The sequence below is a fragment of the Falco peregrinus genome, chromosome 2, assembly GCF_023634155.1.
Source record: "Falco peregrinus isolate bFalPer1 chromosome 2, bFalPer1.pri, whole genome shotgun sequence".
Taxonomy (NCBI): Eukaryota; Metazoa; Chordata; class Aves; order Falconiformes; family Falconidae; genus Falco; species Falco peregrinus.
Window position 1 is genome coordinate 107,718,047 of NC_073722.1, and position 20,847 is coordinate 107,738,893.

General features: G+C 61.2%; 3 protein-coding genes across 4 annotated transcripts in view; 1 reads left to right on the top strand and 2 right to left on the bottom strand.

Annotated features, from left to right (window-relative positions):
• Positions 1-39: 39 nt before the first annotated feature.
• On the bottom strand, positions 40-15,846 carry BLTP2 (bridge-like lipid transfer protein family member 2). The gene is made up of 39 exons (XM_055798076.1): positions 15,697-15,846; positions 14,630-14,759; positions 14,318-14,364; positions 13,874-14,036; positions 13,676-13,794; positions 12,791-12,851; positions 12,387-12,585; positions 12,143-12,257; positions 11,641-11,765; positions 11,488-11,555; positions 11,244-11,392; positions 10,874-10,992; positions 10,479-10,642; positions 10,064-10,328; positions 9,738-9,943; positions 8,483-9,578; positions 8,042-8,233; positions 7,744-7,946; positions 7,546-7,664; positions 7,252-7,472; positions 6,918-7,108; positions 6,733-6,832; positions 6,458-6,660; positions 5,846-6,140; positions 5,547-5,704; positions 5,238-5,444; positions 5,019-5,118; positions 4,641-4,823; positions 4,226-4,347; positions 3,992-4,147; positions 3,788-3,909; positions 3,523-3,703; positions 3,357-3,443; positions 3,142-3,252; positions 2,590-2,725; positions 2,222-2,346; positions 1,032-1,133; positions 815-949; positions 40-602 (listed from the first exon to the last, which is right to left on the bottom strand). The coding sequence occupies exons 1-39, from the start codon at positions 15,765-15,767 to the stop codon at positions 420-422; spliced, it is 6,729 nt and encodes a 2,242-aa protein (XP_055654051.1). The 5' UTR covers positions 15,768-15,846; the 3' UTR covers positions 40-419.
• Positions 15,847-16,045: 199 nt separating this feature from the next.
• On the bottom strand, positions 16,046-18,578 carry SDF2 (stromal cell derived factor 2). The gene is made up of 3 exons (XM_055798084.1): positions 18,296-18,578; positions 17,999-18,195; positions 16,046-16,989 (listed from the first exon to the last, which is right to left on the bottom strand). Exons 1-3 carry the CDS (start codon positions 18,576-18,578, stop codon positions 16,702-16,704), a joined length of 768 nt encoding a protein of 255 aa, XP_055654059.1. The 3' UTR covers positions 16,046-16,701.
• Positions 18,506-20,847, top strand: part of SUPT6H (SPT6 homolog, histone chaperone and transcription elongation factor) — a 30,212-nt gene continuing 27,870 nt past the window's right edge. The window contains exon 1 of one of the 2 annotated variants that reach the window (XM_055798077.1): positions 18,506-18,596. The gene's annotated coding sequence lies outside the window, so the exon portion shown is untranslated. Of the gene's footprint in view, positions 18,597-18,792; positions 18,817-20,847 lie in introns of those variants that run through there. The other variant, XM_055798078.1, reaches the window with a different exon arrangement.

Sequence of the window (20,847 nt, forward strand, 5' to 3'; positions counted from 1 at the left end):
GCCCTGAGCCTGCGCAAGTGATGAGCCGCTGACCCAAAGTGTGTTCCAAATTAAAAACTCTTTTATTTAAACTCTCTCCCGTTCCCCTTTCTCCCAGCCTGGAGCGATCCTGCTGCTTCCCCAGGCCCTGGGGCTAGGCCCAGCACCCGCACAGCAGGGAGGGAGGATGCTCACAGGGGCCCTTGGCACGGGGGTCCGTGCCCCACAAAGCGGCCTCGGAGCACGCTGTGCCCCACATCCCTGTGCTGCTGCACCCCTGCCCCACAGCAATGGGGCTGCCAGGGGCCTGTGCGTGGCTAACCCCCGCCTCGGGCACTGCTGTGGCGAGCAGCACAGCCCCCCCACCATAGGGGTGCACCTCCAGAGCGGGGGAGCACGGAGCCCCCCCCAGTCCCTTCCCGGCCTGCCGGGTGCTGCCGTCACTTGCGCCTGCCAAAGATCGACTTCTTGCTGGGGTTCTTCTCACCCACACTCAGCCCAATGAGCAGACGTGCCTTCTCATCCTCCTCCTGCTGCTGGATGGTCCCGTCCGATTTGTTCTCCAGCTTTCCCCGGGCCTCTGCACCTGCTGCCGGCTTCAGGCGTAGCTTCTCTTTGATCACCTGCCCCAGGATTTAGGGGGCTCAGCACCCCACGGCCGCACCCAGGCCCCTCAGCATGGGTGAGAGCCTGAGCTGCTGAGCCAGCATGGCTGCTTCCCGCTCCAGAGAACATGCCACCCACCATGGGGTTACCACCTCCATCCTGGGCAGAGCAGCTCTGGCAGCCTCCCTGCCAGCGGCAAGGAGGCACCGCGGGCTGGGGCCCCACATACCTGTGCCACCAAGGCTTTGCGGCTGTCCCTCTTCACCGCCATGGCGAAGTCCAGCCACGTCCATGTGTTGTTGTGGTACTCCAGGCACGGCAGCACCAGGTTCAGGTCGCCCCAGTCCACACTGTTTTTCTCCCCCTAGGTGACAGGGGTATCAGGGACGGTGCCCTAGGCCACCTGTGCCCCCTCCCCAGCATGCCCTGTCCCACCAGCCCCGCACCTTGTAGCTGACGCAGAGCGGCACCTGTGGGATCTTGATGTAGATGAAGGAGTTGTTCATGGCTGCGCGCTCCTTCATCTTGTCGATGTCATCCACGGGATGCTGGGGACAGAGCAGGAGCCGTGAGCAGAAGGGAAGGAGAGGGAACGCGGTGAAAGTTTATTAAATTGACTGCTGCTGATGCAAAACTCTTTGTGTTTAACTAGGAATTGTTTAACTTGGACAGGGTGCTCAGCGAGTTGAAGAACAACTTTAAGGAGCAGGTAGTGTTTGTCCTGGGCCCCCTGAACAAGACAGGAGCAGAACCATCCAGACAATTATAGTGTGCAGCTGTGTCACAGCCACCAGTGGGTCACAACTACCACACTCAGGTGTCTGGCCAAAGTCCCAGCCGCGCGTGAACCTTACGAATCAAAAGACACTGCACGCCTGCACCTGGCATAAACTTAAAAGCTTGCTTACACTACTAGGTATGTAAACTTTTTCACTGAGTAGAGGTGGGCAAGCTGCGGGACTGGGCCAGAAGCCTCACCTATGGGTGGATGCACCACATAGGAACTGCCCATTTCCCACTGGACTCCAGGTGCCAGCAGCAACAGGGTTCCCAGCTGAAGCATGGGCCTGGATGATGTTAAGGTGGTAACTGCCGATGTCTCCTTTTCTTAGTTTCTGACGCTTCGCATTATGATATGCAATCAAATCAAATCACGATTTGATGGTCTGCTGCTCTTGCTCTTTTATCATATTGCACATCACACCTAGTATGTTTCCTTTTATCATATTGCATGCTATTTACCTTTATTGTATTGCAATATAATGAACTGCATTTATTTTTATATTTGATTTGGAGTCCATTTTTGCTTGGTACACAGTCAGTCAGCAAAACTGGGGGGACAGCCAGGAACCAGCTGGGAAGGGACAGCTGGGCACTAGGCCATGGCATTGCTTCACCAGGGAGAGGTGAGAGCTGCTCTGGTGTGGTGTTAGAAAAACAAGATGCTGCAAGGATCACATCAAGCACGCAGGTGCTTGGCTGTAAAGGATGCATATTCTCATGGCGGGAGGGAGCAGGAGAAAATGGGACAGGCAAGCGGGTGGAGGACATGGCTTCCCAGCCCTACAGCTGAGGGACAAGACAGGCTCCACAGTGGGGCTCTCCCAGATTCCCCCCTCCAGGCAGCAGCAGGTACCTCGGGTGCTTTTCGGAATGATCTCCTGACCCCTGATGTCCGATTCAGTCCCTGAGTGACTCCCTTCCCTGGGCCCAGCGAGTCATCGGCCACGATCAGCTGCCGCGGCTTCACCACGGGGATCCCTGGGACAAACAGGGTGGGAGGCGGTGGCTGGGGTCCGGCTGGGGGTTAGCCATGACCCAGACCCCTCTCCAGCTTCTCTGCTCTCTCCACCAGCTCCCCGCCTGCAGGGGAGATCATGAATCCCTATTCCTCGATGCGTGTCCTGCCAGCAGCCACCCACAAACAGATCCTGAGCTCGCAGCCAGAGCTGCTCAAGGACAGCGCTTGGGTGCCAGGGAGGAGGGCGATCACGAGTGTCTCACCTGTTGTCACCAGCTTAGATTTGTCTTCCTCATCCCCCACCTCCTCCTCCTCCACATTGCGACCAGGGAAGAAGAAACCCATCATCCTGTGGAAGAACTGGTGGGTGAGCTGGATGGTGAGGGGTACCACGTTCACCTGTGGGGAGAGATGTAGAGGATGGAGACAGTGGGTTGTTTTGACATTGATAATGTGCAGCTGTGATCCTGCAGCAAAGACATAAATAACTTTGAGGGAGTATGAGAAGAAACCTGGATGAGACAGAAGCAAAGGAGGAATGTGATCTAACCTCTAGAAGATAAGGAAATGGCATGAACAGCAGAGAGTAGCCTGTAGTGAACAGCAGCTGGGTGCGTGGACAGTAGAGTTTGAGCAATAATGAAGCTTTTAGCAGTGCATGTATGGAGTATAAACTTAGAAAAGCTGCAACTAACAATAAAGGCCTTTGCTTCACAATCCTGACAAAGTCCATGCCTCATATGCCACAAAGAGAGGCAGGTCAGAGCCTGGCTGCTGGCGCCCCACCAGGACCCTACCACCCCCCAGTCCGGCACCTCAAAGTGCTCCTTGATGGAGATGCCTCCCACGGGTGGCCGGACCTTGCTGAAAATCCTCAGCGCCAGCTGGCGCCCGGACTGGCAGGAGCTCTGGGGACGCAGCACCACCTGCAGGGAAGAGGACGGGTGGCCGACATGAGGACAGGCCACCCTGGCCAGGCCACTCGTGGGTCCCCTGGGTGGCAGGGCTGGTCCCCCAGGCTGCCACTTGCCTTGTACACCGCGTTGGGCAGGAGGTTGTTCATCGTGACCCAGCCCAGTTCCAGCAGATGCTCGGCCGTGTCATCAGACTTGTTGACCTGCACACACAGTCCTGTCAGCTCCGCGCATCCCGGGCCCTGGCTCAGGGGCTGCGGGTGCCACCGGGCGGCTCAGTACCTTGCTGTAGAGGAAGCGCTGGAGCTCCAGCTCGGCTATGCCCAGCTGCCCGTCCTCCTCTGTCAGGCGCCAGCGTGCCTGGGCGAAGTAGAATTCAGTCCGCCGTGCCACGCTCACATCCTCCGGCTGCTTTCGCAGCTCCATCTTGTTGGCTCGCTGCAGCTGGAAGTCCTTGAAGCACCTGCAGCAGAGAGGGAAGTGCTGGGACATGGGAGCCCTGGAGTAAGGGGGACACAATGCTGGGGAAGCCAGAGATGGCCCCTACCTGATCAGTATGTTCAGCTCCTCACTCTCCAGCTGCAGGTCAGCTTTCTCCTGGCTCAGCTGCTGCTGCAGCCTGTGGTTGAGGTCGAGCAGGCTCTCATTTTTGCTGTCATCCTGCAGGGACTGAAGGACAGACAACCCTCAGCACCCTTGTGCCCAGAGCAGGGACCCTGGGGAGCCAGGCGCTGCCTGGATGCGGGCTCACCTTCACATTGGAGTACATCTGCTTCTCCAGCTGCCGGATCTGAGCAACGTGCTGCCTCACGGCCTCTTGCAGGTGTAGGATACTGCTGCGCTGTTCCTCTGGGTTGCTGGAGATTTCCAGCTGGAAGCGCACCCGCTGTTTCTTCTCGCTGTGCTCCTGGACATGGGGATAGGGGAAGGTTAGGATTGCCCTGGGTGCAGTGAGTGACACGGTGACCTGAAGCCTTGTGGGTACCTTGCGTTTGGGCTCCACATGCAGCAGCAGGTTGTTAACTATGTCAAGGATCATGGCATACTGTGCGGGGTTGGTGGAGATCTCCAGGTCGTGATGGATCAGTGTGAACGTATCCACAGCTCCTGCAGGAACCAAGGGCAAGTGGGGCCTCAGCATGGCCAGAAATGGGATGTATGTGGGGCCCAGCCAGAGATGGAGAGGGATGGGGAATGATCCAAGCTGTTGTTGCACTGGCTCCAGCAGGCACAGCATGTCCAGCATCATCTGGTGCACTGCCACATGGCTGGGGACCCCCCCTCCTGTATGCAGCCCTCTGATCTCAGCAAAGCCAAGACAGACCATCCCTGGACTCAGCTGGCACCTGTGTGTCAGCCCAAAGCTCTACCCCCAAGACACACTGTCTGGATGTACCCACCTTCCTGCTTCTTCAGCAGGTCTTCCTTCTCCTGGTTGGCAGGAGTCTCGGGGGGCTTTATCTGCGTGGCCAGCTCGGGGTCGATGTCATGGCTGTAGCTAATATAGTACATGCGGCAGCTGCAGCGAGAGATGATCCTCTGTACCTGTTGGGTCTGCTGGGCTTCCGAGGGCTGGTTCCAGTCTAGGGACAGGCAGGGGGACCAGGGTCAGAGCACCACGTCCTGGCACACTGGGGACACCCCAGCACAAGGCTCAGAGCTTTGGCCAGCGCCTGGAGATGGCCGGGGATGAGCCAGGTGCTCTCAGCTTCACCAGCCTTGGGGTCCCACGCAAGCAGGACTGGGGCAGGCACAGCAGCCAGCTCTGCAGGCAGTACCTGTGGTGGTGCTGACCATGCCCCCCACCGCCTGCCCACTCTCCATCAGCTCCTGCACCGAGTCCAGACTCCGTTGCCGATGCTCCTCAATATTTTTCACCTGGGGAGGCAAGGAGCCACTGCTGGCTGTCGCCGCTCTCCTTGCCTTGGCCAGGGCACTGGCAGTGCTGCCTGCCCCCCATGCAGCTCACCCATCAGAGCCCCCCCTGAGCTGCTCACCTCCAGCCAGAGCTGCCCGTGATCCCTCTCGGTGGGGCTGCTCTCTGTCGTGGCGAAGTACTGCATGCCATCCAGCAAGCAGGTCCACGATGTCTTCTGCTTCAGCGTGTCCCCATACCAGGCTGGGTGGTGCTGGCACTGCAGCAGCTGGGCCTTCGCGGCAGACACAATCACGCAGCCCTCTGTCTCTGCACCGCGCAGCACCATCTGCAGGGGGGAGAGACCCTGGGGGTCAGACGAGCCCCGGGGGCAGGCACGGCCCCTCTCACAGCAAGGCCGTGGGAAGCGTGGGGAGCAGTAGGCTCATACCTGGCAGTTGACCAGCTCGATGAGGCAGTTGCGGTTGTAGATGTCATCGGTTTGGCAGGCGGCGATGCCACACAGCTGCTCGCTGGCTCCTGACTCTTCCTCTGTGAAGACCACGAACTTGTCTGTCTCCTCAATGAGCTTCTGCAGCATGTAGGCTCCTGGGGAAGGAGAAAGGGTCAGTGTCATGCTGCGGAGGGCTGGCTGCGGGGGGTGACAGAGGGAAAACAGACATAGCTTTGGGCTGGCGTGCACGTGGCTGGCTGTGGGTTCCCCCTTGCTGCCCTCCCTGCTGTGCTCACCCCCCGAGGAGGCTCTCTCGGGACGGCCGCTGGTGATGGGAGCGGTCACTCTGGCAGGGATGGAGTGAGCAGAGAGCGGGCCCCGCTTCGGCTTCTTGGCTTGCAGCTGCGTGTCAATCTTCAGCCCCTTCAGAGCCTCGGTGGACAGGTTGCGCTTGAGCACGGCTGCTTTCTTGTAGCCATCGTAGAGGCCGAAGGCAATGTCCCGGTTAGTGGTGGTCCAGGACGCCCGCAGGTCCACCAAGTGCAGCTGGTGCGTGTGGAAACCATCGTCTCCATCCCGCAGGGGCAGCTCCTGGGCACAGAGGGTCAGAGCCTCAGCATGGCAAAGCCACCCCCCCCAGCCCCTGCCCACAGACCTCAGGCACAGGGGTCGGGAGCCCTGCAGGCAGGGTGGGGAGCAGAGCCCTCAGCAGGGACCATACCAGGGATGCTGCGGGTGGAACAGGGCATCCCTTTGGCCAGACCCTCGGGAGATCGGAGGTCCTGCAGGTCTGTCTCCTCTCCAGCCAAATCCCCACCCACAGCACCCAAAGACCAAGGTCCCCTTGTCCCAGGGGGATGCCATCAGGCTGGCACAGGCTGCCATGCCTGACACGTTTGCAGCAGTACCTCCTCAGCCGTGCGGTTGCTGTGCCGCTGGTAGGTGAGGGAGGACAGGCTCAGCAGATGGGTTTTCTTCACCAGGGTGTCGAGCCGGTGGTCGGCGTTCTCATCGCAAGTGGAGGCCATGAGGTGCACGGTGACCTGGCTCAGGTCGCTCACCATCTGTGTGATGCTCCACTCCGAGATGAGGCGTCGCATCACCGTGCCGGCTGGGGGACAGGGAGAGGGGTCAGCCGGGACCTGTGCAGCCTGGCAGTGCTGCTGGCAGGGTCCCCACTCACCTTGTGGAATGAGCCGCTGGGTGCCACGGGTGAAGATGTGCCCTTGGCAGCACTCCACCTGGATCCCCCTCTGCTGGGCGAAGGAGGCCCAGTAATGCACCTGCGAGGGAGCAGACAGCAGGGGCTGAGAGCCCAGCGCGGGCAGAGCGGGGAGGTAACACCGGACCCCCACCCCCAGGACTTGCCTGCAGCCGGGGGAAGAGCGCAGTATACGACAGCTGCTTGTAATGCTGCCCCAGCTTCTTCTTACTGGGTCTCAAGTTGTTGAAGAGCTTCCCACGGCAGATGGGGCGCGTCACACTGGTCCACGTGGCCCAGAAGTTCTGCATCCAGCGGAGGGTGCTGCTGTAGAGCAGGATCCGGGGCTGGGAGTGTTCTGAGAATATACCTGCCGTCAGCCCGCACTGCGGGGCAGGGACACGGCAGCACCCAGCCCAGGACTGAGAAGGATGACCAAAAGCAGCATGCCCCACCCTGTCCCCCTTGGTCCCAAGGGATCCCTGGGACATTGTCACCCACCCTCACTGGGCCGTGTCAGGTCCATCCGGATGGAGAGGTTGAGGTTCTCGGAGCGGAAGGCACGGTAGGAGTCGTACTGCTGCCCCACTGGCACCTCGGGCAGGAACTCAGGGGAGCGTAGCACCACGCCGTGGTGGTCATGGGGGTTCCCGTGGCACAGCCACTGCAGGTCCAGCGTCATGCACAGGTCAGGCAGGTGCAGGAAGCAGCAGTCATCATACCTGAATGGGGAGAGAGACCCTGGTTACCCCCCAGCGCTGGTGGCAGCCCCCGTGCTCCTGTGCCCACACTCACTTGGAGGCTGTCCGAACATTGATGTCCAGGTTGCCCTTGAAGACGAACTGCCCTGGCTTCCAGTGGAAGGAGAGGTGGTTCCACTCCCAGTGCATGTTCTCCGTGGTGTTGTAGGGGTCCTGCAAGGACAAGCGTGGAAAGAAGCAGGTGTGGGCTGACCCCACGCCGCGTTCTGCTCCCTTCCCCAGTGGCACCCACCTCGGTGGCCAGCTGGTGCAGGTTGGCCTGTTCAATGTCCATGTGCCAGTCCCCGTGGAAGAGAAGGCGGCTCTTGTCCCACCAGGGCAATGGGGTGCTGGGGTCCTCTGAGGGCTTGGTGAGGAGATCCACGCACTGGCCGATCAGGGTCCAGGCTGGGTCCCAGCAGGGTCCCCACACGATGGTGTACTGGGAGATCTCAGCTGGGGACACAAGAGGTTGGCTCAGCCCTTTGCACGTCCCACAAAGCCCCATCCCCACCCCGGCATAGAGCCCCCTCTGTCCCTCCAGCTCTTACAGTGAAAGTCGTGGTAGAACTTCAAGGGTGGCATGTTCCTCTCCACTGTCGCATCCCCCCAGGGCAGGCCCAGCTTTAGGACCTGGCAGCGCCGGGAGCAGGCCTGCCCGCACTGCTCGGCTCCGATCAGCCGGCCGGAGAGCTGCCAGTTCCGGATCTCAAAGAGGTAGCGAGGGTAGTCACGGATCCGCACTGCAGGGTGGAGGAAGGGCTGAGAGATGGGGCAGCCAAGGGACACTGCCCCGCTCCCCCACTCTGCTCCACAGCAGGAGCTGCTGTCCTGTCACATCTCTGCTCCCTTCCCGCTCCCTTGAACCTCCAAAAATCATTTTCTCTGCTTGGTTACACATCACATGGTGCCGGCAGGTCCCTGTCCTGGGAGCCCAGGCCACGCAGCTACCATGCCATCCTCCAAGGGCACCCTCACACAAAGGGACTCACCAAAGAAGCTGCCAACTCTGCCCTTCATCATGCGGCACCACTGGGTGACCATCTCCAGACCCTCGGGGGGGAACGGGCTGACACCATCTATGTCCCTCATCTGCTCCAACACACGTTCTGTGCCATGGAAGGACTCATCAGCCATGGCCACCAGCTCCAGGTGGGCCAGCGTCCAGGTGAGGAGGGCCCTCCGCATGGGCGTGTTGGCATACAGGCGCCGCGAGCGCTGGATGTAGATCTCTATGTTCTTCTTCTCCAGTGAAGCGTAGAGCTCCTCGATCTTGCGGGCAGGCAGCAGCTCGCCATGCTGCTTGCGCAGCGCGGCCACCTTGGCATCCAGCAGCTGCAAACGCTTGGCGCTCTCCTTGCTTTCATCCTTCATCAGCTCGTAGTTGTCCCGTAACTTGACCTCGAAGACATCATCCAGGAAGACCCAGGAGAAGTGCGTCACTTTGAGCAGGAGGTCGGGGGGCAGCGCCGTGCTGGCAGGGTGCCCACGCCGATGCAAGCCTTTCAGCCACTTCTGCACACCCACGGCAGCATCTAGCGTGTGGGAGAAGTCATACTGGTAGGGGAACTCGATGGTCACACTGGCAAAGGAGAAAGCCCAGCCACGGTTGCGAAGGGTGCGCAGGGTGGGGAAGGCGCAGCGGTGCAAGATGACCTCTTCCAGCTCTGGCAGCAGCTTCACCTCCACCTCCTTGAAGCTGAAGATGCTGTGTCCGTCAAAGCCAGCGGCCAGCTCGGGACAGTAGCCATGCAGGGCACCGCCGTGCCAGCTCACAGAGGTCCGTTCAGCTGCCAGGCTGATGTAGTTGGCCTCAGAGACAAAGGCTGTGAGCTTGGCAGAGCTCAGCTCCAGTGACAGGGACAGGAGTCTTTTGGGGGGGGTCCCATCTGGCTGGAGGGGCCCCGGTATCTCAGTAGGGGTGGCTGGGTGGGATGCTGGGCTCTCTGGGGGCAGGGAGGGAGATGTCCTGTGGCCGAGGGCGCTCTGCAAGGCTTCATGGCACTGCAGGGTGGCCAGGGTGTGATGGTACAAGTGCATGTGGTCAGGTGGGCTCCACAGCACTGCCAGCTCCTCGCCGCACTGCACCTACAGCAGAGAGAGCGAGCAGGCACCAAGTCACTGCCAGGTCCAGCACAGCCCCACTTTCCTCTCCAGCGCCTTTTGGTGCCAGCCAATCCTCCCCCTGCCCCAGCCACCCCGGTCCCACCGTCTAGGATAAAGCAGAGACAGGACACCCAAACCAACCTCCAGGGAGCGGATGCTGCTGTGGTACGTGACGGAGAGCATGGAGAGGTTGGCCACTGGGTTGGGGATGGCAGGAGCTTTGCAGCATGGCTGCATCTTCTCTGTGATGCTCTTCACCAAGGCCAACACCATGCCCTGGACGCTCACTGTGCAGCTCTCAGCACTCCCCAGGATGGTCAGCGTGTCCAGCCGCAGCTCCAGGGCACCTAGAGAGATGGCACGTCAGCGCTGGTGGCACAGAGGTGGCACACCACAACACACCAGGTTCCTCTGACCACAGGGCTGTTCTAGGACAGTCACCCGGGATCAGCCTGGATGCTACTTACCCACTAGGGCTGAGAGTGTGAAAAGGTTCACATCCTCCACCTTCAAATCCACCTTCCAGAGCAGCCCCCAGGGCTCGCCGGAGGCAGAGAGAGGCTGCTTGGCAAGCTCAGCTCCGTGGGGCCGCAGGCAGAACAGGGGCAGGACCCTGGCCAGGCACTCGGTGCAGGTGTCTGACGACTCCACTTGCAACCCCCGGATGGTGCAGTCCAGGAAGAGTGTGTCCGACTGGGCACTGGACATACCCAGGGGCTGGTTGTAGCTGCCCTGCAGGACAGGGGCAGGACAAATAGAATGGTCACTCTCAGACTGCAGGATGTCCCCGGGCCACCATGCGTCCCTGCACCACCCACATGGAGTTGAGGACAGGCAGCTCCCTGCTGAGAGCCACCCTCACCCCTTCGGCTCACCCCTCACCTGCAGGTTGAAGGAGTCGAGGATGAGGGCTTCTCCCCACACATGCATGTTGGGGGGATGCGGGGCACGCTGGATGTGCGAGTCCTTGCCCACGCGCCAGCAGAGGTGGTCCACGGCCAGCACCGCTCGCTGGTGCACGCTCTGCGGCCGCAGGTGCTGGTAGTCTGCAGGCAGACAGGAGGGAGGGGAGCGGGCAGAGCTCGCTGCTGCCTGCCCAGCTGCCTCCAGATAGGGGCAACCCAGGCAGGGGTCCACAACCCCTGGCCAGAGATAGACGTGGGCAAGCACAAAGGTGGCACAGCTCTCCCCATTCCTGTCCTGGTGCCCCTCTGGCAGAGCCACCGACCCCCAGGAAGAGCCCAGGAGCCACCCTGGTGCCACCTGCCAGCCCATACCTGCAGAGATGGAGTTGAAGCCCAAGGCAAAGGGTGGCGTGTCCCCCAGCTGCACTGACACATTGACGTTGGACAGCGAGGCACACAGGATGATGGGTGCTATGATCTGGGGATAGCTCCTGCACGGGACAAGCAAGGACAGGCTGTTCCCGAGGTGCTGTGTCCCACAGAGCCTGGCAGGGAGCAGGCCCAGAGGGGCACCCTGTCCACATGGATCCCCAACCGCCTGCCACCCTCCGGACCAGCCATCTCATCCCACAGGCTGTGCACAGGGTGGGGAAGGTGCTAGGTGCCGGGGCACCCTACCGGAGCACGGCAGGCAAGAGGAAATGAGCTGCAATACCAGCAGCTGTGCCAAGGTCAAATTTACCTTCCCTTGTGCCCTTGGCTGGGCACAGGTACTGCCCGGCACCTGCATTCCTGTGCCAACAGGCCCAGCCAGTGCGAAAACTCTTGGTGGCGGTAGTGGATGATGCAGGTGTTGAGCAGCACAGCAGCTGAGAGGTCAATGGCTGTGACCTAGGGCAGGGAGAGGGCCAGGTGGCAAAAAAACTTGTGCCAGAAGCCAAACCAGCCACCCCTGGGGGACTGGAGCATGCCCAGTGCTCACTCACCTGCACACTGGTCTTCAAGGAGTTGAGGCACACGATGCGCTGGCGGCTCTGGGACAGGAGAAGGCCATCTGCGGAGAGACAGAAGCAGAAGTGACGGGTGGTGGAGGGCAGTGACAGCAGCTCTGACCCGTGGGCACCCTCCTGGCTACTTGCCCTCCAGCTGGAGCTCTACACTCATTTGGTCCAGGTCTGAGGTGGGCGTGAAGTTGCGCAGTGGGATCTGCTCCTCTTCATGCTGATATAGAAACTGCAGCAGCTTCAGGCTCCAGGTGAGGTGCCTGTAAGAAGCAAGGAGTCACTGCCAGAAAGGAACTGTGCTGTCATGTCCTTCACCTCCCCATCTCTCATCCCCAGCTGACTAGCACACTGGCATGGACAAAGATACCGGCCAGCACTCAGCTGCAGCCCAGCCCAGCCCTCTCATCCTGTCAGAGGATCCCATCAGGCTGTCCCACCAGCTCACATGCCTCCCTCCTTCCCCAAGAGCCTGGCCCCAGGCCAAGCTCAGTCCTTCCCGCTGGGGTGAGCTCTCAGACTCACTCTCTTCGGTCTGGCAGAGCAGGGGATGAGCAGGGAACAGCACAGTTGTCCCCAAGTCCGTGTCCCCATGGCTAATCAGGGCTAGGCCAGCCTCCCCCTCCACCTGCCTCCTTACCTCTTCTGGCTGTTCATAGACAGCACCACGCTGGTGTTCTCCAGCTTCACCTCCACCCTCCTGGGGATGAGCTGCAGCATGTCCCTGCTCAGCAGGGACAGGGACTCCCCAGGGCCTGGGGACAGACACAGAGTGACAGGAAGGCCCAACCCCCCAGGGTGCTGCAGTGGGACAGAGCTGAATCTCTCTGGCTCCAGTGCAAGTGTAGGGGCTGGCACCCCCCTACCCTGTCCCCTTCCCTGACCTGTGCGGGGCTGTTCCTCTGTGCTGCTGCGCCGGGCGCCGGCAGTGACGCAGCGCAGCAGTGGGCTGCAGAACAGCCCTTCGTGCAGCTCTGCCTGCAGGGTCTGGACGCGCAGCCTGACGCCCACCAGCCGCCGCTTGCTGCTGATCTCCAGCGAGAGCGAGAGTGCCAGGGCCAGCTCTGCCAGGCAGGTGTCATCCTGTATGGGGACACAAGAAGTGCGCAGGGAGCCACCCAACTCCCTGGCAGCAGGTGCTGTAGGTGAAGTGCTGGGCACAGCAGGGAGCCCAGAGACTTGCAGCATTGCCCAGCCTCGGGGACGCGCTGGAACAGGTCCCCAGGGTGTCCCAGAGAGCCAGAACCCAGGCTCAGAGTGTTGAATTTCTGCCTTCCCCAGTACTCACCAGCTGGCTGCTCCGGAGGACTTTGCTGTTCACCTTTGTCAGGCTCACCTCGCAGGTCAGGCTGAGAGCAGAGAACAGACGGAGGATGCAGAACCTGCTGCCTCCTAACCAAGCCCCTGCCCTCTCTTTTCTGTGGGACACAGGGACCCATTAGGGATTAATCCCATTAGGGCTACGAAGATGATGAGGGGACTGGAACATCTCCCTCATAGGGAAAGGCTGAGGGAGCTGGGGCTGCTCAGCCCAGAGAAGACTCAGAGCGCATCTTATCAATGTATATAAGTATGTTAAGGATGAGTGTCAAGAGGACAGGGCCAGGCTCTTTTCAGTAGTGCCAAGCAACAGGACAAAGGGCAATCGGCACAAACTGCAACACAAGAAGTTCCATCTAAATATGAGGAAAAAGTTATTTTACTTGGAGGTTGACAGAGCACTCGAACAGGCTGCCCAGACGGGCTGTGGAGTCTCCCTCTCTGGAGACATTCAAAACCCACCCAGACACAACTCTGTGCAACCTGCTCTAGGTGAACCTGCATTAGCAGGGGTTTGGACTCGATGATCTCCAGAGATCCCTTCTCAAGCCTGATCATTGTGTGATTCTGTGACCCAAGTCCCTGCTCCAAGGCCTCCCAAAAGCAGAGCACACCCTGTGCACAGTGCAGCAACTCGTCATTTGGAGAACACACAACTCAAAACTTCCCGTGAAGGAAAAGGGACCAGACCAGCCTCAGAGGAGGTTAATGTGTCACATCACAGGTAACATGGGATGCTGCTGGGTGGGATGGAGAGAGGTGAGACACCACGTTGGGGTCAGAGGAGTCTCCCTGCCCCCTGGGACCCAGGGCCAGGCTGGGGAGGCAAAGCGGGGCTCGAGCACAGCGTTACCTCTTCCCATCGCCATTCAGCAGGAGACGTGTCTTGCTGGCGTGGATGTGCCAGAGAGACTCTGAGGTGGCCACATGCAGAACCATGATGTTGATGGAGTCCATGTGGATGGAAAAGAGCTGGGGGGAAGGTGCTACTGTGAGGGGTGTCCGACAGCAGTGCAGCCCACAACAGCCCCTCACTGAGCCAGTGCCTCACCTGGCTAAGGAGCCTCAGCAGGGAGGGTTTAAGAGTCAGGTCTGTTCTGCTTTCATTTCCATCAGCATCCCTGGGAGCCTCAGGGATGGACGGCTGGAACCCAGGGCCCTTCTGGAGATCTGTGCGGATTCGCACCTCGCCAAAACACAGCTCAAAGTAGCGCCTGTGGAAGAACAGCATGGGCAGCTTACAGGAGCTGGCACACAGCACACCTGGCCTCATTGTCAGGGATGTCCCCCGCCCTGGGGACATGCAGGACTGGCACAAGGGCATCAACAAGACACTGCCACCTCAAGGAAGAGTGACTCACTTCCACACAGAGCAAAGCACGGGGATATAGGGGCTGCAGAAAGGTGTAACGGCAGCAGAACCACAGTCAGTGGGGCCAGGAATAAGCCAGACCCCCCAGGAGAGCAGGGAAGGAGCTGGGGTGGGTGTACGTACGGCAGCTCCCGGCTCAGTTTACTGGAGATCCAGACGTTGTCTATCTCCTGCAAGGACACACAGGTAGGTCAGAGAAGAAACAACCTGGCTCTGCCTTGTGATGCTCGTCCCATTCCCGCTCTGCACCCAATGCCTCGCATCAAGCAGGGAGCAGCCCAAACCCCCAGGTTTGGCCGTGGGAAGGGCCTGGCACCAGCTGCGGGGCTCTGCAACTGCCGCTTGGCTGCAGGGATTTGCCACCAGCCCAGAGGTGACGGCAGCCACCCTGCCTGCCCTCATCCGCCAGCGACTGTCCCTCGCCTGGGCACCCACCACAGTCTGCTGCTCCCGCTGGAACTTGAGGCTGATGTCCTGGGCCCAGAAGAAGCCGAAGGAGCCGATCTTCAGCTCCGCATGTAGCTTCTGCCGGCACCAGGTGATGGCCAGGCGACACGCCAGCCACCTGCGGGGACAGGTGGAAGACCAGGGTCAGCCTCCCCCTTGGGGCTGGGGACCCTCTTTGCCTTTCAAACACCAGCTCCAGCACCCACAGCTGGATGGGAGCTCCCAGGGTCCAGCCCTACCGCCACAGGTGCCCCAAGCTGGGGCAGAGACCCTGCAGGGTCACCCCCCACAAGCCTTGACACCCCCCCACACCTCAGTCCTGAGGGCCCCCCTTGACCCCCCCCACCCCCCTGACACCCTCCCACACCCCTGCAGCCCCCCCATGCCCTGCACACTGCTCCTCCAACCCCAGGACCCCCCAAACCCCTGCAGGCTCCCCCCACCCCTTGACACCTCTCCCTCAGCCCAAAGTCCTCTTTATCCCCCTGCTGCCCCCCCAACATCTCCCCCTCAGCCCTGTGAGTCCCCCCATGACTCCCGTGGGCCCTCTGACTACCCCCCTCCAGCCCTGTCACCCCCCCAAAGCCCCCTGGCACCTCACTACCAGCCCATTGCCCCCCTCTTGACCCTTGTGAGCCCCTCCCAGCCCTGCCCCCCCCAAGCCTCCTGCCACCCCACTGCCAGCCCTGAGGGGGCTCCCCTTGACCCCTGTGAGCTCCCCCCAGCCCTGTCACCCCTCCAAGCCCCCCCTACACCCTTGTCACCCCACTGTCAGCCCCACGGGCCCCCCCTTCACCCCTGTGAGCCCCGCCCAAGCTTTGTCACGGCCCCAAGACCCCTGCCCACCCCACTGCCAGCCCCATGCCCCCCCCTCTGTGACCATTGCGACCCCCCCCAGCCCTGCCAGCCCACTGCCAGCCCCACGCCCCCCCCGTGACCACTGCGACCCCCTCCAGCCCTGTCACCCCACTGCCAGCCCCGTGCCCCCCCTCGTGACCATTGCGGCCCCCCCCACCCCGCGCAGCGAGTCCCCCGTGGCCCCCCCCGGCTCTGACCGCGCCAGCAGCCCGGCGAGCAACGCGACGACGACGAGGCAGAGCAGCGCAGCGGGCAGCGGCGGCGGCATGGCGGCCCCCCGGCCCCGCTGTGCACCCCCCGCCCGCCCCGGCCCCGCCGCCGCCGCCGCCCGTGGGGCCGAGCGCCCGCGCACCCGGGGTGGCCGCTGGGAGGGGCGGGGCCGGGCCGCCGGCGCGGCAGGGCCGAGCGGCGCTTTCCCGGAGTGAGCGGCAGCGGCAGCGCCCCCCCGCGGCCAGCGCCGGGATGGGGCTGGGGGGGCGGGCACCGGGGCCGGCCCCCAGCCCCGCTCCTGCGCTCCCCACCCGCACAAACAGCCACACCACAGCGCAGGGTTCAGCAGTTTTATGTCCGCAGGGCCCCGCTGGGTGCGGTTTGGGGTACAGCGGGGGGGTACCGTGGCACAGCTCCCGGGGGACAGCATCCTTCGGGGGGTCCTCGGCCAGAGGGAGCTACAGGGGAAGAAGGGGGGAGCTTGCGAATCTGCACTGGGTCAGGTCTGGATGTTGGGCTCAGTTGCGTCAGGCGTGGACACTGTGCTCGGCTTTGGGTCAGGTCTGGATGTTCAGCTCAGTTTTGGGCCAGGTCTGGACGTTGGGCTCAGCTTTGTGCTGGATTTCGGATGTGGGGACCTGCTTTGGACTGGATCTTGGATGTTGGGCTCTGCTTTGGGTCAGGTCTGGACATCAGGATCTGCAGTGGGCTGGATTTAGGACATAGGGACCTGCTTCATGTTGGATCTCAGATGTCAGGCTCTGCTTTGGGTCAGGTCTGAACACTGGCATCTGCTTTGTGTCAGATTTGGGACACCGGGATCTGCCCCACATCAAATTCAGGACATTGGGATCTGCTTCACGTTGGACTTGGGGCTCAGCCACCTGACATGTGCCAGACCCAGGTGTGGGAACAGGGGTCATCCCCTGGGCTGAGCAGTCCCAAACACCACAGGGCAGCTCCCAGAGGCTTGGCGGCAGTCTGTCTGTCCATCACAACTCAGTGTGGTACTGCCCTGCTTTGAAGACCTCACTGGGCTGCATGAAGATGCCCTCCATCACCTTCCAGTAGTTATTCTGGCTGGAGGTGGCCATGCCGTGCACCTCCTTCTGCCCATGGATGGGCCGCCCGTACTGCTCCCCCGTCACCGAGAGGAAGACGTCGGTGGAGGTGTGCTGGAAGCGCACCTCGCTGTCCCGCGCCCAGTAGGTCCCGCTGCACACCACTGTCCAGTCGTCCAGGTAGTCGCCCTCGCCGGCCTCCCCAAATGCGCTCACCTCCTTTGGGTGAAAAGGAGCTTGTTTGGGGGCTGGGATGAAGAGAGGGGGGGAGCTGGGGTGTTGAGTTGGGCCCAGAGGGCAAGGAGAGGAGCAGTGGAAGGGGCTGGGCCTGGGGGGCAAGGAGGGAGGAGGGACCTGGTTGGGACTGGGGCTTTGTTGGGGCTTGGAGGGTCTGGCTGGGACTTGGATGCTGGTAGGAACTGGGGAACAAGGTGGGACTGGTAGGGACCTGGTCAGGACCAGGGAACAAGGCAGTGCTGGTAGGGATGTACAATCATTTAGGTTGGAAAAGACCTTTAAGATCATTGAATCCAACTGTTAACCCAGTACTATCAAGGCCACCACTGACCCCATGTCCCCAGCTGCCACAGCTACATGTGATGACGATGTCACCACCTCCTCGGACAGCCTGTTCCAGGGCTTGACAATCCTTTCAGTGAAGGCATTTTTCCTAATATCCCACCTAAACCTCCCCTGGCACAACTTGAGGCCATTTGCTCTTGTCCTGTTTGGGACAGGAGGGAGCTGGCTGGGACTGGAAGGGACAGGGGGAACCCAGCAGGAACTACGGGACAAGGTGGAGCTGGCTGTGGGACATAGGGGACTCAGTCTGGATTGGGGAACAAGACAAGAGCTGGTGGGGACACAGGGGACCTGTTTGGAACTGGTAGGGACAGGGAGAATCCAGCAGAGATGGAGGGACAAGACAGGGCTGGCAGGGAAGGGGGGACCCAATCTGGACTTAGGAACAAGGTGGAACTGGTAGGGGCAGGGAGAATCCGGCAGGGACTGGGGGATAAGATGGGGCTGGCAGGGATGAGGGAATCCGATCTGGACTTGGGAACAAGGTGGAACTGGTGGGGACGGGGGGGACAAGGGGGCCCAAGTCAGGACTGGGACAACCCAGTGGGGACTCAGGGGACCAGGCAGGGCCCGGGTGACAAGGGCAGCCCGGCCGTTCCCGGGGAAGAAGGGGGGACCCCCGGTGGGGCCGGGATCCCGGGGGTACCTGATTTCCGGAGAGCGGGGAGGCAAAGCGGTGGCTGTGGAGGTTGCGGCCGGTGCCCAGGTGGGTGAGGCGGATGGCCTGCCCGCAGCGCACCGGCGTGCCCCGCTCGCACACCGCCGCCGTACGGCCCCGCACCCGCCAGTAGCTGTTCCCGTCATCCGCCGCCAACACCCCGGTCACCGACTGCTGCCCGCTGCCTGCGGAGGGGGGAGAACCGCGCTCAGGCCTGACCCAGCTCGGTGGGCGCGGGGGGGGGGGGGGGAGGGGTGCGGAGGGGGGGGGGGTGTCTCCCGTTACCGGAGCCGTAGCGCACATCGTGCGAGTGCAGGCGGACGTTGTGCCGCACGTTGAGCAGCTTCACCACGGAGCCGCAGGTAACGGGCCCGGGGCCGCCGCGCACCGCCGCGCCCAGCGCCGTGAGCACCAGCACCGGCAGCAGCACCCACCGCCCCACCGCCCCCATTCCCCCCCTTCCACGCCGCCGGAAGCGGAAGTAGCGCCGCTCCGCCCGGCCGGAGAGCGCAGCTCGTCTGCTCCGCCCCCCCAACTCGCTCGCCGCCGCCGCCGCGGAGGCCTCCATTTTCCCTCGGCGCCTCGGGTAAGGCCGCGCCGGGCGGGCCGGGGCGAGCGGCGGGGCCGGGCGGGCGCTACGGGTTGGCGGGGGCAGGGCCGCGGGGGCCGCGTCACACGCGCTGGAACCGGCCGGGGGGGCTGTTGCCAAGGGAACAGCGGGGTCGCGCCGGGCCCGGGGTGGTTGCGGGGCCTCTGGGGCCTTTGGCGTTGGGCGGCTGCGGCGGGCCTGGGCCTCGGCGAGGGCGGTAAGGGCGGCGGGGACGCGCCGGTGCTTGGGGGCGGGCTGGGCCGAGGGCCCCGGTTGGCGGGGGGGCTGTGCGCGAGGGCAGCGGCGGCCCCGCCGGTCCCGGTTGCCGGCGGCGGGTGGGGCTGGCGGCGGCAGGAGCCTCCCGGGGCGGGGGCGCAGCGGGGTGACCCGGGCTGGGCCGGGGACAGGGGGGTGGGCAGCGGGCCCGCGGCCCGGGGAGTGGCTGCTCCCCCGGGGGACAGGGGGGTGCCGCAGCCCCCCGCCCACCGGAGCGGCCCGGCTCCCCGGTGGTGGAGGCCGCAACGGCCCGGGGGGCTGCAAAATACCGCTGACAAGGTAGGAGGAGCTGGCGGAGGTCAGGCGGTGGACGGGGAGAGCGTCGGTTTGCTTTCCTGGAGGGGGAAGGATGCCTCTGACCTTTGTTTTCCAAGTCTGCTGGTGGTCCGGATCACCCCGAGGGGTAACTCCCGGGGCTCCGCGTTGGGTTTTGCAAACTTCTCGCCGAGGCCCTCCGGGAAAAGCCATGGGGCAGCAACCTGGGAAGGCCCTTTGGGGGATTAGTAACAGGCTGAAGGGTGGCAAAAAAAGGTAGGGATGAATGACTGGTGCTCGCAGTGGAAGGATGATATTGTGGAGTTTCACAGGCACCTCTGCTGCTTGTTTTTTGGTGGTTTTTTTTTCCTAGATATGGTGATGTGGAGAAGGGAAATTTAATCCTAAATTATTTAGGGTAGCTAAACCAGACTGTAAAAAGTCACAGAGACTAGATAATACTGAGTGGCTGAGTGCTGGTGTGGTAAACATGATACGATGGCAGCAGGTGTAATGAAGGTAACAAACGCGGCAGCAATTGACTCTACATCAGCTTTTAGTATTCAGGAAAGAGCTGCTGGTGTCTCAGCAATTGTTGTCACTTCAATGCCTTGCCGTAGCCTAAAAAGGATGTTTTGGAATTACTTTAAAGGAACAGAGAACAAAACAGAAAACATCATTAACGCCGCTGCATAAATCATTGGCAGTTTGTGCCCTGGCTATTGCTGGCAGTTCTGGTTAGCCGTCTCAAAAGAGGCAGGGGCAGTGCGGATGAGCAGGTTTCTGGGCAAGTGAAGCCTTCGTTTCCTCACCTTAGGGGAGAAGCTTGCTGACAGGAGATACGATGCAGGTGTGTGAAGTGATGGGCAGGTCAGAGAAAGCAAGGAGGGACCATCAGTTTTCTGTTTCTTACAGGAAATTGTGATGCAGCGGGTCTAAAATAAACAGGCGGAAGTGCTTTTTCACACAACATGCTAGTAAACTGTGGCACTCTGCCACAGGACGTTCTGCCGTTTGATAGCATCAGAGGCGGTGGGACCAACAGGCAGCATTAAAACTAACGCAGCAGGTATGGGAAGTTCCTGAGCTGAGGTGGCTGGCTGGCTGGACTTACCCTGTCGCAGCATTGTTAGTTTCCAGTTTTCATTTCACCCCTGCGCTCCTTTGCACACCTACCACTGAGGAGGGTGGAAATGTCTCAATTTAGGTCCTGACTTCAGAAATTCATAAAACGGCTTTAAAAGCTAAATACAACACTATATGTTGCTGATGCCTTATCAGGGCTGGCAGGCCCTGGCAGAGATCAGCCTTACAGAAGTCCCTACCCGTACCAAGGAGTGGCTCTGAGGAAAAGCTTGGTGCTGATGAGGTACCCATGAAGGTAGTTTGTTGTGGTGCGAGTGCTTTACAGTGCTTCACAGAGATGTTTTTGTTAGGCTCATAAGCTTCAAATTAAAAGATGCCAGTATGGTCTTGTCTGAATTACGTGGTAGGACCCAGCCTGAAGATCATTGCTTAGTGATTAGTGTTAAATCTACACATTCTGGCTCAACCATGGCTTGCTTGTTTTGTGTGGGGTTTTATTATTTATTTATTTAAGAAAACCAAAATTGATTTTGTTATGAGAGCTTCAGGGGGTAGAACGATGATGTTACCTTTGCAGTTCGTTTGGGTTTTTCCTAATACGCCATTTGTTGTCTTTTACTCCCATGGATGT

Excerpts from the sequence above, each read along its gene's own strand:
- SDF2 (XM_055798084.1), bottom strand. The coding sequence starts at position 18,578 with ATGGAGGCCTCCGCGGCGGCGGCGGCGAGCGAGTTGGGGGGGCGGAGC. Across the intron at positions 18,196-18,295 it reads CGATGTGCGCTACGGCTCCG|GCAGCGGGCAGCAGTCGGTG; the intron begins GTAACGGGAGAC and ends CCCCCTCCGCAG. Across the intron at positions 16,990-17,998 it reads CCCCGCTCTCCGGAAATCAG|GAGGTGAGCGCATTTGGGGA; the intron begins GTACCCCCGGGA and ends TTTCACCCAAAG.
- BLTP2 (XM_055798076.1), bottom strand. The coding sequence starts at position 15,767 with ATGCCGCCGCCGCTGCCCGCTGCGCTGCTCTGCCTCGTCGTCGTCGCG. Across the intron at positions 5,705-5,845 it reads CGAGAGAGCCTCCTCGGGGG|GAGCCTACATGCTGCAGAAG; the intron begins GTGAGCACAGCA and ends CTCCTTCCCCAG. Across the intron at positions 5,119-5,237 it reads ACGGGCAGCTCTGGCTGGAG|GTGAAAAATATTGAGGAGCA; the intron begins GTGAGCAGCTCA and ends TTGCCTCCCCAG.